Genomic DNA, 15,508 nt, shown 5'->3' on the forward strand with positions numbered 1-15,508 from the left:
CATCGACTCACCCGGCTGATCGCTCCCGGTGGATAGATGTACAATGTGCTGCCACATACAGAGTGTTCCTTTGATCTATTGAAGGCCGGATATGCCAGTTGCTGTGAGGGCCGGATTTGCTGACTAGTTTGATCACGCGCGCATCACAAAACCTGATCAGCGCGGTCGCGGAATAACCATCTCTGATGGTAAATCTGGATCGAATTTTTACACTTTGGTGCACCAACCCATTTCCCATTGGTCCGACCACAGCGTACAGTGAACTCTCTTCCTGCAGGGACACGGTGCTTGACCGGCCTGCTGGAGAGGGAAAGCGCACGCATTTGTTTATTTTACCATGATGTACGATGTGCTGATGATCGACAATCTCTTCCGCAATATATGGCGGTCTATTAAAATCCATTTTCCATCTCTCACTGAATGGTGTTACTGTTCAATGGGCAGCTTTCTGAGATCTGGTGATTTTATAAATCATAAGGTGTGCTACCAACACAAGGAAGCATGATTTTCAGAAGAAGGTGTAAAACTTCAACTTATTATTTTTACTGCTTGCCTCTTCTATTAATTTTGGTGAAAGGGAATGTATTTAAAAAAAATTAAAAAAGAACCGAATGCCATTCAGTTAACAGATGCTTAAAGAGCACGCGGTATTCTCAGGAGGTTATAACCATGCATGGTTTTTGACTTTAAGAGGTTTTTGGTTTTTGGCTTTTTGGTTTTGAGTTGGTATCACAACCCAGTATGGTGGTGTGCATGAAACCTGGCTATTAAATTTCTGAAAGTATGCAGAAGTGCCAAAATTAAAAAGTGTAGTAAAATTTAAAATTCGTAGCGCAACAAGTACGAAGAATTTACAGTATATGGGTTATGGGTATAGATGCAAAAGGTGGATTAAATCGATTGCAAAGGTGGATTGCAAAGGTGGATTAAAGCGATTGACCGATTGCAAAGGTGGATTAAATCGCAGTGAAATGGCTCAGTTAATAATAAGCGTGCGACATGCAAAAATTATTGAGAATATCTACTTAGTAACATTTATATTGGACCGAGCGATCTGAATATTTTGCGAACGCTCTTTTTTAATTTTTACATGTGCCATTCTTCTTCCATGTTATAATTTCCTAGATCGAAGAGATCGCACCATCCCTCGTACAGATACGATTGTTTCAAAAGAACGATTAATTTTTGGGCTCGTATACTGATTTATAATTAGTATATCAATGTTACATGTTGTTCTCATCAGTAAACTCTAAACATTTGTGCTTTTGGACACACCTTGCTTGGCCTTCTGTATAAGAATTATGATGTTGATCCTACACAATTTTTCTTTATTTCGCACTTTTTGACGTACTACAATAATTAGGCTTCATATTTAAATTAATGCTACTTTGACAATAAATGCTAGTTGCACGTTCTGCCTTTGCGCAAAAAGGGAAGATTTCGGACATGCCGCAGTTTGTTCTTAGGTACGGTATTTACTTGATCAATCGGAGAATAGCGAACGGCATTTGGTGGATGAAAGCTCAGTAGACATATTAATGAAGTCGTTTCACTAAAATTTAATGGACAGTTCGCTGCAGTATAACGGACATTTAGTTATTTCCTGACGTTTATTTATAATATTCCGAGAAATCGACAATGCTTATTATATCGGAAGTACTTGTACGTAGGATGTTATGCAACTATTTAACTTGATCATTTTTAATTGAACTACTGTACACAGTGCAGCCTTTATGCAGCTACCTCAAAGGGTCGTCTACTCGAAGAAATTATAGTGTCTCGTACATATCGCAGCATGGGTAACATTAGGATAACAAGTGAGATGGCAACACGACTGCATGAATTAATTGACGAACGATAATAATATATTATAAATATGAATTCTTTTTCTGGCTGGAAGCTGACTGGAAGAACGGAAGCTAGCTACCGTACGTACGGTAGCTAGCTTCCGTTCTTCCAGTTACGGTCGCGTACGTACGTACGCGACCGTACGTTATATCTATACACTGCATATTATGCTGAATATTAATATTATTTAACCCAATAAGTCGTGCACTGCATGTACAGAGTACATGCAAAACTTTCTACGTTATCTATAAGAACGGAACGGAATGGAAGAACTGATCGCCGGAACCCGCATTTCCTACGCTTGCGCTGTGGTAAGTATAATTATGCACATGTATGCATACATAGAAAATATATTTGCTGTACTGTAAATCGGTAAACATACGATACTGCTGAAACGAGCCGATAGTACATACAGTAATTAAGTGAACGTATGTGAATTGTACATTGATGATTGCCAGTTGCCACCTCATAATATACACATATGCATCCTTCTAAAATTCCTTCTCAAGCATTTGCAAAAATTGTACCTATTCGCTGATTAATAAAAACAACATGTATGCTTTATAGCACTATGTGTTTATCTCTTTCAACAATTACATCCCAGTTGTGGTTATGAAGACAATAAACAGCCATTAATCTACATTGCTTTCGCAGTGCCGATAGAAAATCGCGGCAACCTCGACGTATCTGCGTAGCTGGGACATAACAGACAGTCGGTTCACAATTCCGGCACAGACTTCGGATACTTCGAAGTACTGAAACCTGTATAAAATTAATAATAAGATAACATAAGAAGAAAAAGCCACTGGAAAACATACAAATACCGGCACTTTGCAGATTCTATGCACGACATTACTATAATCTGTTTGCAGGTACTAGATAATACACAATTTACTTCAAGTGCGTGCTATACCTCAATGTTATGTAAGCAAACCCACACCGCACCTATCGGGAACGACGCACATCGGCGAAAGGGTAGCAATAGATAGCCCAGCTGCGACGTCTAGATAAAAATATATCCCATCCCCAAATCCCTTCTCAAACATCACGAAACGACCCGCTTACAACCGAATCACACTGAAGAGAGGGTACCAGGGAGATCACCCAGCCGAATTACAAGAACACATCCGTTTTCTGGCGCACATAGCATAATGCCACTCCACACTACAACCCCACAAACACCTGTAAAGTGCACCAGATCCACGGTGACGTGGACGCGCTGAAGCCGGTCGAGGTCAAACACGCACAACGCACCGATTAAGTGCTTGGTTATGGCGACCGCGATAACCACCGCACCTCCAATACCCATCACACGCACCACCGGTATATAAACGGAAAGGCAGGTGATTTCATTTGACCTATTCACAGTTTACATTCCACCCGGGAATAGTTATTTATTTTTAATCGAAGCGCTTTACCGGTACCGTTTGTAATCATGCATTGGTTTACGGTGTTGACGGTGATCTGTTTTTCGTGCCTCGTAGCGGTCAGTGCCCGGCCCAATGGTTTGTACGGATCGGAGGAATATCTGGATGATGGAGAAGAGGATTTGAATGTCAGTGTGCAGGCCAAACGCGGAGGCTGGAATTCCTGGGGATGGGGACCGGGAGCGGCCGGGAAACGGTCGGGTCCGATTCGGAGATATCCCACCAGCGGCCTGCAGTTGAATAATCTGGCGGCCACGGATCCCTGCACGGCCTGGAAGTATCTAGCGCTGAATCCCGATGCGTTTGTCAGGCGAACGGTAAGATAAAAAATAATTGGCGCACTATGGTACGATTATACTTAAAATGCATTTCTTTCATATTCATGAGGAAAAAGACTCCAGTTGCCAATATACAGTACAGTTTACTTGGAGGATTTAAATATGTAGCATATGTACCGTTAGCGTAGTAAACCGCCAAATACTTCGTTCGTACCTAAATCGGCCGCAATTGCATTTGTTAATTGTTGCTGTGCATTCGTAGTGCAATGGCACAGTCGATCTGGTAATCCCTTTTCTTAATGTTGTTAAAATTACTGGCTGTAAATAAAAATAGACTGCATTTTGAATCGTGGAACCACGTAATTTTTCTAGATAATATTATTGAACCGTAAATTTAACAGCTAATGTAATGCCGGTTTTGAATCGTTTATATTTTATGGTATTATTCTACTGTACTTTGCTGTCCAAATATTGGATAAACGCATTTCAAACAAAGGAATTTAACTTTTTGCAGGAACTGATTGCTCTGGCGCAATGTCTACAGTGGAAAGTGTAGAAACCAACGGAAGCGGAATCAGCACGAAAGGTCACCAGTATGCGCGGCGTATATCAATCCAGTTCTCTCGTTTTCTGTCTCGGCTAACACACATCTTCCGGTGTCAACGATCTTCCGTGTGCTGCCGTTTACTTCCTGTTCACGACGAAAGATTTAAAAGCGTTGCTATAAAGAGCACAATCAACGCAATTCCTTCTGACTTAATATAACTTAATCCAGATACGTATTTACGATTACAGATACAACATACCTCTAGAGACTCAAATAATTAACTAAAGCCGTGGAAAGCATCTGCTGTTTGCTGCAAGTTTACAATGTGCATTGTACAGATACATACAAACGCTTACACCTGTTGCTTATTATGCATGCTTCTACTTGTATACGTTCTGTACAATTCAATCGGTGAAGTATTCAATAATAATCTTATTACCTGGACAACCGAAGAGCTGAAGAAACTATACTTCTATTTTAAGAAATTTTGCAAAAAAACTCAAAAAATTGCAACTTTCCTGGCGCTCTGTGACTCGGCCTCTGTGGGTGTCAGTTCCCCAACAAGGACGGTACGAATGGCAGCTGTGTGGTATGTATTAGTGCTCTATTAGCTAACAAGAGAAAAAGTAATGAAACAAATTGAAGTAAATCCTGTAGTCATGAAAACTGCTCCCCGGACTTGTTCACCGTGAAACCTTTAATATGTAGCTAAAACTGTCACTTGTCAGGACATGAGACTATTAAATTTAGAGCAAATAGAAAGTAACGCAATAGATAAATCTTGTTACCGTTATACTGCAAGAATAAATAAAGTCCTAAAAGATCAAATATACAAATGTGCAATGTGTAACGGGAGAAGAATCCAAAAAACACTATTGTATTAGGTCGTCAGAGGTCATAGACAGCTGCTTGCCGGGACAGGATGCGGACACCGTTGTAGTTATCTGGCTGCGCACGTCCTTCGGACGTGCGCAGCCAGAACTTTATAATCTTTTTTATATTAACAGATATCGAATCTGTTTAAGGTCTCTTTCTTTTCTGACCAAATGCCCGTTTTTACGGAGACCGAGTGGGGGCGACGCCTCTGCATCGCAATGAAATGCCAATAATTTGATCACCAGGTTTAGCAAATACATACACTATAAGTAGATGCTATATTTTATTAAATTTATGTACTGTCAAAGACACAAAATTTAAGAAGTTACACAAAAAAACATATTAGTATACATCTGCTGCAAGCGCAACAACAGGATTACGCTGCAGTATCTGTACGTCAAATGTTACTTATGTTAGCATCCAGAAATGCAGTTGCTACACCGAAAAAATTGCAGTAATACACACTGATGTTCTAATATAGTTCTGTCGAAAAACACAGAAGCAGTAAAAACTTCCATAATTAAATTTTGGACAATAATGTGAGGCAGGGCTACAGTAGTTAGCTTGTTGGCTGAAATCGACAACAGCTCACAAGCGTGAAACAAGAGAAACATTTATTAACCCTTTGCAATACGCCAACTAAACGAAGGTGACGACATTTTTGAAACGTAGTGATCGTTCAACCGAACGAAAATTGCACAAATACCCCAAACCTGTTTCTAATGCTCTTATGCTACACCTTGGGGAGCTTTTTCGCGCAGTAGTCCATGAAGACTTGGATCAGTTCGGGATCGGACTGCGTGACCTCTTCCAGTCCTTTCCCCTTCAACACCGCATCCAGATATTTCGGCATCATGCGCAGTGCGGCTGCTTTCAACACGTCCAGTCCGCGCTGGACCGATAAAACCAGGCAGGGAAGCGCTTTCTCTACGGAAATGCTGTCAGCCAATGTCTACTCGCAAAACCCACGCAGATCCAACATTTCATATTCATCGACCATAGGCCCATAGTTAACGGGGTAACGCATTCTCCGCGTTGTCTTTCGTGATCCTGCTGGTGTCGCAACCGTACGCATAATCCAACAGTATTTCGACGCTTCCAGTGTCTTTATCCTTCAGCTCACAACGAGATTGCTGCTTCTCAAGGGAATCGTGTGTCAGCATAGCAGCGAAAAACGGTGACTGAGCCATCACGACGAAACGATTCACGGGAAAATCTGTGCTATCGTTGGAGCGTACCACGAAATCTGCAGATTGTTGGTGCTGTTGGGAGCGGAATATTTCCGTTTGGCGATTAACAAACTTGTACATTTGTCGACTATCGTCTAAGGCTACTGGGGTAGCCGGTTCCAGTTCTCGGACGCGTTTGGATTGGTGTACAACACCGCATCGATTGCAAAGGTCACGCGGCCATGGTCAATTTGTCGGCAATACTTGGAGCGGCGGTCGTAGGAGAATACAATCAACCATTTATAGTCCTTGCTGGAGGAAAAGGCCCATGTTTCCTGACACGAAAAATGATTCCATGGTCTTGTCATGGCTAGCCTACACGAAAAAATGCATTGCCATCAGACAATCTAGTCCACGGCTCCACAGTGATTTTGTTTGTGAACGCCACAAGGCACGCCACACGTAAGGACTAAGCGATGGCCGAATAAAGGTAAATTGTGCATTAAAACTTTACCATAGCTTAAAACTTGCACGACATGCCGGCCGGTGTACGATCTGGAAATCCAACCGGAATCATTCATGCAAAGAAAAACCGCCCAGTACTGCATTTTTCCGTTCTGGTTGATTCCATTTGCTTGTAGCAAGGATTGACAACGATGCGCCAGCGACCCTGATGTTCGTCCCTAAACCCTAGTTCAGTCATGGTAATCCCATCGTTGTACATGAGTCCCACTCGTCCGCTGTACGAACTGAAGTTTTCATTAATGGTTCATTCCAGAGTGAATCGGTCAACCGATTCAAGAATTGGAGCAAAGCCTGTGCCAGAATTTCAGTTAGCATCCCGACGTGTCGAATCCACAGCCAATGGTGTGTACTGTGTCCATTTAGTCACCAAACTGATGGTTTCGGGGTTAAGATCAAGATGGAGCCCGGCGTAGATGTTCGGAATACTGAATTAATTCAGCAAATACTGGAAACTTTCTTGCGTCTCTCCCTGTGCGGGAGTAATTTGTCCGCTAACAATGCAGCTAGGAATCTTGTACTTTGTATTTCATCGGCAAACGATTCAGAACCGCCAGGCAGAGTTTCTGGGAGAGATTGGCATCCTAACCCCTGGAATCCCGGTTAATCGTGGAAATGTCGAGTTTACATGCGGTTCTTTAAAAATTACTCCACTGGGCGTGACTGGAGATTCTGTTTAACACTTTTTTACGTTTTCACTTTGGCAAATTCACTATCGAGTACCGAATAGGACACATTAGACTTTTACAGCCAGCCACTGCGTCCTTCTGTCTTTGTTACGAAGTGACAAAGTAATGTTTTTAAATTTACTCTGCAACTGACAGTACAAATACGTAAATACTTGCGCTAATGGACACTAATTAAATTATATAAAACACTAAATCAAATTATGCAAAATGATAGTTAAAATAAACAAGCTAATTAAATTGATTCTCGCTTTCTCGACAGAGCAACATTTAAGTGGTCCAGAGCGGGTGTTTACGTATGAACTATTAACTGTTCTGTTCAACCAGTCAAGTTTTACAATGGACCACGAATCATAACCCAGTATGAATTTCGTAATCAGAGCGAAACACAGCGGTCTGTTAGCAACTGTAAAATGGACGATGCGTTCGTACGAGTACAAGTAACGAGAACCGTAATTGATTTCCTGACATGGTTGTTATGAAAACTTGCTAGCAATGAACAGAAGAACAGCACAGCAGAACGAATCTAACAATCAGTACCAGTCATTTTGGAAAAAAGGAGGAAAAAGTATGCAACAAAATTGTCTATTTATACCATTTTTATTATGCCCACTGCTGAAAAAAAAATAAACTAACATGTCACTAGAACTATCGGCTAGATATTATAATTACAGATGAGGAAGCTTTTTCCCGCAGTACTCCATAATGATCTGGATCAGCTCGGGATCGGACTGCATGACCTCTTCCAGCCCTTTCCCCTTCAGCACCGCATCCAGATATTTCGGCATCATCCGCAGTGCCGCCGCTTTCAAAACATCCAGTCCGCGCTGGACCGACAGAACCAGATAGGGAAGCGCTTTCTCCATGGAAATGCTGTCCGCCAACGTCTGCTCGCAAAACCCACGCAGATCCATCATTTCGTACTTATCGGCCATGATCAGCACCTTCTCTGTGTTATCCTTTGTGACCTTGCTGGTGTCGGAACCGTAGACGTAATCTAGCAGTACGCCGATACTTTCAGCATCAACATCTTGAAGCTCGCAACGGGATAGCTGTTTCTCGCGGGATTCGTGCGTCAACATGGCGGCGAAGACTGGCGACTGAGCCATCAAAACAAAGCGATGCGCATGAAACTCAATTCCATCTTTAGAACGTATAACGAAGTCGGAAGTTTTTGGTTGCTGATCGGAGCGAAACGCCTCCATCTGCCGCTTAACAAACTTTGACAAATTTCGATTAATATCAATCGCTGTAGGGATAATTGGATCCAGCACTCGAACGTGTTTCGCTGCTGTGTACACCACCACGTTGACGCGAAAGGTGACACAATTGTCCTGAATTTCTCTATAATTTACGGATCGTGAATCGTAACAAAATGCAGTTATCCATTTATGTTCATTGTTAGTTGAATAAACCCATACTGCTGCCTGATGCTCCCTTACAACTTTCACTGCCTTCCCGGATGCCACCCTATATAAACAAAATCAAAACTTTATGGGAAACCGACCTCAAATGCACGCACTATCATCAATCAGATCCGTTCGAAGCCGCAAAAATTGTAAAAAGGTTGTGCCGGCTTCGAGCACTTCACTTGAGTTGAGCATACCATAATGTAAACTTCCCATCAATGACATGGAGACCCGTGTAGGATTGGGACGCAGAATCGATATCCGTAATGCACAGAGATGCTTCGCAGTACCCCAGTTCCCGTTCGGCGTTCTCCCTCCACAGGTACTCCTTTTTCTTAAAGCATGGATTGACAACAATGCGCCAGCGACCCTGATATTCGTCCCCAAATCCCAGTTCAGTCATGGTAATCCCTTCGTTGTATAAAAGTCCGGCTCGGCCTTGGTATCGACTGAAATTCTCAATGGTCCATTCCATAGTGAACGACACTTGATCAAGGTCCGTTAAGCATTCTTTTACAACAGCATCCATCATAAGTCAATTGCTGATACCGTTTATTTCACGTAAGAAAAAAAGGTCATAATCAAAATATTTTTTGCTGAAATCTCCTTTGATTGTTGGATTGTAAGAGTGACAGTTCAAAAACTCTACAGCACTCCCAAAATACGAGCGTATGACCCCGTTACAAAAGTGTAACTGCGCGTAAGCAATCGGTGCGCTTGACAGGTGACGCCAGTGTCATCTAGCATCAAACACACCGACTATGGCGTCATCAAGCGCACCGACTGCTGCAGACTGCAGTAGTAATTAGTAAATACCTAGTCTACTTGCACCCCTTGACTTCGAAATAAGGGTGCACAGTTAGAAATTTGGTTAGTTATTAGTTAGTTTGCTAGGCATTAATTATTAAATAGCTAGTTAGTTATTTCCGTTTAACTTTCTCTCCATGAAAGCCGCACCCATGTCTATCATATCGAGTCTATTCCATGTCTCCAGATAAATTCTGATAACTGATAAGTACTGCATATTCCGGGATGTGCGATTTTATTTTGTATGCTACATATAGGTCACGCATTCATCTATGTATACTTACGAATAACACAAGTAGCTCTGGCCAGGCTGTGACAATGGCGAAAGCGACTTATTTGTAAAGTGCATACAAATACATCTATCTATATACTTCTAAGTACAGATGTATGCGTAATTTGTACACATACAGTACAAGTGACAACGCAAATAGTCTAGTATTTCAGTTGAAAATCGAAGATGCGTCGACGTCATTAATGATATTACAATGATAAAAATGGTCTCCTCGAACTTGTTTGCCGAGACATCTTGCGACAAAGAACATAAGCTTATTTGTCTAGCATGATACGGCGAAACCGACCATCAGTTTCAACTACATAGTTGGGAAACAAAAGTGGAAATCTATGTGCTCAGAAGTCAAAACAGCTAACCACAATATTGCTAATTGCATCAGTTGCATCATATTAATCAAAATTACTGGGAAAAACGTAAGTTATGGTTACAGATACGCCTGGAGGTAGCTTCTTCCCGCAATACTCTATGATAATTTGGATCAGTTCGGGATCGGGCTTGCATGACTCTTCCAGTCTTTTCCCCTTCAGCACCGCATCCCGATATTTCGGCATCATCCGTGGTGCCGCCGCTTTCAACACATCCAGCCCGCGCTGGACCGAGAACACCAGATATGGGAACGTTTTCTCCACGGATATAGTGTCAACCAACGTTTGTTCGCAAAACCCACGCAGATCCTCAGTTTTGCACTTATCTGCCATAATCAACATCTTCTCGACTCCTCGGCATTCTCCTTCGTGATCTTGCCGGGGTCGCAGCTCGCCACCGTCACACATAATCCAGCAGTATGTCGAAACTTTGAACATCTATGTCTTGCATCTCGCAGCGGGATTGCTATACATGTTTCCGAGGGAATTTTGCGTCAGCATGGCGGCGAATACCGGAGCCTGAACCATCAGAACAAAGCGACGCGCAGGAAACTCGGTGTCATCTTTCGAACGTACAGCAAAATCCGCAGTGTTTTTCTGGTGCTGGTATCGGAACGCGCTCATTCTTAATTTTTTTTCCAGATTTTTTTACCATCATTTGGAATGTTATTTTGTAGATTTGATTGAAGTTTAGATTAGTGAATGCCCGGTTCGGTTTAACGTCGAAGTCAATGGGAGCAATGCAGTCACCGTTTGTATTACACGCTGCCAGCCCATGGTGGCTGACAAGTTCGCACAATGCGGTATAGGTTGTCATTTGTCAATCTTTGGTAAGGAAAAACGCATCTATTAATCTATTAAATGGTAAGGCCTTGTATAGCAAAACAAACATCTACCTACAGTCCTACACCGCTCGTTTAAACTTTAAACAATAAGAAGTTACTAGCACAGTTGCAACACTTATAAATCAAATTCTGAAATATTCTATGTTGAAGTTCCCTTCGAGTTGTGACTGTTAGAGGATAAAATAAATGTAATAAACAGTTGAAAATTTTCGATTTACCGTATTACAATATTCTGATTTCACGTACTGTACTTTAATATACCGGTATACGTACAAACATTTGTATGTACAAATGATTAATTTGTAACAAATCTTCGAAAAACTAAAAACGGTAAGAGTCGGGCCCACCCTTGACGAGCTGCTAGTGGCGTAAATGATCTCAATGGACGAATCAAAAAATCGCAATTAGTAAAACGTAGTACACGCCCAGCTAGCCAACCAATCACGATGTCCGTCAGGATTTTGGGCCTTTGGCGCGTTGTTTAACAGCGCGATCGCCTTCTGCCTTTCCGCTTTCTAGTTTTACTTATAGAGCGCTCCTTACAGCAGTTGTAAGATTTGCATCTGTACTGCTGCTCGACGCTTCTACTTCAGCTTTCACAGCTTTATTTTAATATTTAACGATCACTAATTTATTAGCCATCTTTGTAGAGTTCTACTAAAATTCAAGGAGAATGGCGTCACTGCAGAACCGCGGGAATCATAAGCAGCATCGAGCACTCGGTAACGCGAAGCCTGCCATTCGTCCTGGTCTTCAGAATGCTACCAACAAAATTCTCCTAGCTGGTCCCGAGAAAAAGATTGCTACGAACCTGCAGAAGAAGGTAATTGTCTACAACTAGTTTTTGTTCCTTGTGATTTTCATTGAGGCTGGTGGCAGATGAGCGAGTAAACTGCTACATGTGTCGTAAGTGTAACGTTGAGTCATAAGCGACGTTCGTAGTGTTTGTTCTTATCGCTGACTGAACTTGCTTGGTTCGTTGTTGTTGTTACTTGTTCCCGCTCTGGTTTTTTCCACTAGTATCTTCTGAATTAGGTTAAAATAAAATAATTTTTCATTGCTAATAGAACTTGTGAATACCTGGCCAGTATTTTTAAAAACAGTTTATCATATCAGCACACTGATCATCGTGATGTCATCGCTTTTCATGCAAAGACAACCTGTTACTCTGACAAACCGTATTGGGTGTAAGGCTGCCTGGTTTTCCTCTCTGCTTGCTTGCAGTGGGGCAGCTAGCAATAAAACTTCGTTGAATCGCATCTTTCTTTTGCAGCCGAAGTTGCAGAATGAGAATGAGGCCAAATCCAAGCAGCCAGCGCAATCCCGACTGCCCACGTTGTCCTCGCTGCGCCAGAACATCACGCTGGAGAAACGACAGAAGATGCTGCAGGATGTTGTGCGGACTGGCGGAAAAGAGCATGGTAGGTTTGGGATTTCGCGGTTTGCATCCACTTGCATTTCTGTTCATTGATCCATGTATTGCAGGGTTCATGACGTACAAAGAGCGACCGGAGGACGTCCCGGACATCTATGCGGAACATGTGGGAAACGAAGCGCTGGTGGTGGCCTACGTGGAGCATATCTACACTTACCTGTACCACCGTGAGGTACGCTTACGCTTAAGAACCATTATTCTTCTGTATTTGCACGAATTTATAATGTATGATGTCCGGCAACGGCTACGAGTAGGTGTACAAGTAATTCTAACCGGTACCAGCGGATTTTTGACTGAAATTCAGCGGTTTTACTTGTTATTTTTGATATTTTCTGTTTTTGAAGTTATCGTTAAAATCAATAATGAATCGGTTAAACATTAAAATGAATTCAAATCAATAATCACCCGGAATATAACAGTTTATTAGTGATTATGCCTGATTTACCAATAGAATTTAATATTAAATAATGTTCTTATCGTAGTAATCGTATATATCGTATTAATACGAGAATCGTATTAATCTCGAGAACTGTAGAGAACCAGTAGAGACTTTTACTTGTTCTAGATTTTGGTTATTTATCGCTCGCGAGTCAGTTATTAATATAAGTAATAAGTAAAATAATTTGAAAAAGATATTGATTAAATACACATTTATTAAACACGGGTTCATTTAAAAGTAGGGATTATTTTCTTGTTTATAACTTGTTGGATGGAAATGCCAGGTACGTCATCGTGCGACAGTACATCGAGTTAGAAATTCCACTTTTGTAAATTATCTTTGCTGCGACTTCTAACCATCGATGAGTGGGTTATGCTATCTACATATCCTGCCAATTATTTTTGTAGCGATATTCACTGTTGGCGAAAGACTTCATGGATGGGATGTCGGTTAATCCGCGGATGCGCACCATCCTTGTGGACTGGATTGTCAGCGTGATGCACAAATTCAAGCAGGGCCAGGATACGCTTTTCTTAACGCTGAACATCGTCGATCGCTTCCTTTCTGTATGCATCCTTATGCGTTTTTCGTCATTACTGAACTACTGCTGTTTTAACGCATTGCTTGCAGTATTCTACTCGATTTTATGTGTTTTAATGCAGTATTTTACTGGATTTTGTGTGTGTTGCAGATCCCGGAAATCGATGTAACGAAGGATGAACTGCAGCTGATCGGAGTGACCGCCATGTTCATCGCCGGGAAGTTCGAGGAAGTTTATCCGCCGGAAGTGGGGGATTATGTGTACATCTCGGATGAGGCGTGCTCGCGCAAGCAGATTCTGGACTGTGAGATGATGATGGTCAACGCGTTGAACTTCGATTTCACTCGCCCCTTACCCGTGCATTTTCTTCACCGCGTCTGTAAAGCTGCACATGTACGGATTGATTGCCTACACTTGGCTTGTTTTATCGATGGTTTTTTTTCATTTTTGTATTATCCGAATGCTTTTTAGGCCAAACCGGACGAGTATTGCTTGGCTAAATTCTTCATGGAACTGGCGCTGATGCATATTGAGTTTGTGGAGGTGAAGCCGTCACTGGTAGCAGCTGCAGCGGTGTATTTGGCTGTCCTGTTCCGTCGTCGGTCCCATGATTTCTGGGTAAAGTTTTGCTTCAGATTGCGTTATAACTTGCAAGCATTATTTCCAAAATATTCTACTACTTGATGTGGTCAATTTGTTGAATTATTTCAGGATTCGAAATTGGCTTATTACAGCAATTACGAAGAAGGCGAGGTGAAACAGATGGCTTTCAAGATGGTGGACGTTCTGAAACAAGCCCGAACAGCCAAGTGGCAGGTATACAGCGAATGTTCTGTTTATTTTGAAATAAAAATAAAGAAATATTTAAAAGAAATATAAGTAAATAGTAACAGGTGTTGGCGGTTTATTCTTGAAAATAAAAATAAATAAATAATTTAAATATAAGTAATTAGTAGTAGATATTGGCGGTGGCGTTTATTGGGATTCCGCATTTTTCCGTTCAGTAGTGTTGACCACAACAGAATTAAAAATAATTGTACTAATAAAAACGCTTGTTGTAGTGTATCATTAAGAAGTACGACACACCGAAGAATTTTGGAGCATCCAAGATAACCGACCTGGAGCTGGATGAAGTGGCGAAACATTTCGGACGAAGCTTGGAAGATTTGGACGTTCACTAGGATGCCCCATGGTGTTTAATGATTATTCGCTCTGGATTGCTTTGCAGCTGATGATTATGTGGTTAATCCTTGCCCGTTGTACTCATAAATTTTTCTCTCCTTTTGTCTATGATGTTTTTTCTGTGACTGTGGAATGCATCCCGCGTGTTTGATGCCTCTAGTTTACTGCCTTATTTTGATAGTTTTATAGTTGTCTTTTCTGATTTGGCCATTTTGGGTGGATTTTTCCATCATACTTGCCTGCCGTGATCCTGTTGGCACTGGCTTTCCACAGTGTTTGAATCACAAACCAAATTTGCGTGCGTTTTTCTATTGTATTTTTATACACGCTTGGCTTTGCAATAAATAAAAGTGGAACAGCGCAATTTGCTTCGAGAGCATATATATATATATTTTACAATAGTATTTTTACTGCTAACGATTAACATACAATGATAAATATTATTTATACTTGGAACTTTCGGCTATTTTTGTTTTCTGGATCTTCAGTCATATAATATTATGAGGAAAATTTACGAATGCATTCGTTGAGAAGGGTACAAACAATCACGAAATTATCATTATATTGATTTTGCTGTTTAAACGCGCATAAAATTGTATTCATTTTGCGATGGGTACAAATTCATGACATGGAAATGTATCAAAATAGCAAACGATATTTACATGGTTGTCAGTAAATTTATTTAAGCGCGATGAACCTGTCGGTAATCTTCCGGAAATGTCTGCTTTACTTACCGGTTCATGATTTGGTTCCTGTTCTGCTTTATCAGCGTTTCGCGGCACCTACGACAGGCGAGTCGGCGACAATGGCTGGTGAAGAACAGCAGCAAGAAAACAAGGC

At 41.4% G+C, this 15,508-nt stretch overlaps 2 protein-coding genes across 2 annotated transcripts; both read left to right on the top strand.

Annotated features, from left to right (window-relative positions):
- The first annotated feature begins 3,222 nt into the window (after positions 1–3,222).
- Positions 3,223–4,527, top strand: LOC129595897 (uncharacterized). The gene is made up of 2 exons (XM_055493035.1): positions 3,223–3,592; positions 4,068–4,527. Exons 1-2 carry the CDS (start codon positions 3,284–3,286, stop codon positions 4,107–4,109), a joined length of 351 nt encoding a protein of 116 aa, XP_055349010.1. The 5' UTR covers positions 3,223–3,283; the 3' UTR covers positions 4,110–4,527.
- Positions 4,528–11,601: 7,074 nt separating this feature from the next.
- Positions 11,602–15,001, top strand: LOC129595852 (uncharacterized). The gene is made up of 8 exons (XM_055492983.1): positions 11,602–11,894; positions 12,345–12,492; positions 12,557–12,678; positions 13,353–13,511; positions 13,637–13,879; positions 13,958–14,104; positions 14,198–14,302; positions 14,548–15,001. The coding sequence occupies exons 1-8, from the start codon at positions 11,745–11,747 to the stop codon at positions 14,665–14,667; spliced, it is 1,194 nt and encodes a 397-aa protein (XP_055348958.1). The 5' UTR covers positions 11,602–11,744; the 3' UTR covers positions 14,668–15,001.
- Positions 15,002–15,508: the final 507 nt, after the last annotated feature.

Source organism: Paramacrobiotus metropolitanus, unplaced genomic scaffold (assembly GCF_019649055.1).
Source record: "Paramacrobiotus metropolitanus isolate TYO unplaced genomic scaffold, Prichtersi_v1.0 Parri_scaffold0000083, whole genome shotgun sequence".
Taxonomy (NCBI): Eukaryota; Metazoa; Tardigrada; class Eutardigrada; order Parachela; family Macrobiotidae; genus Paramacrobiotus; species Paramacrobiotus metropolitanus.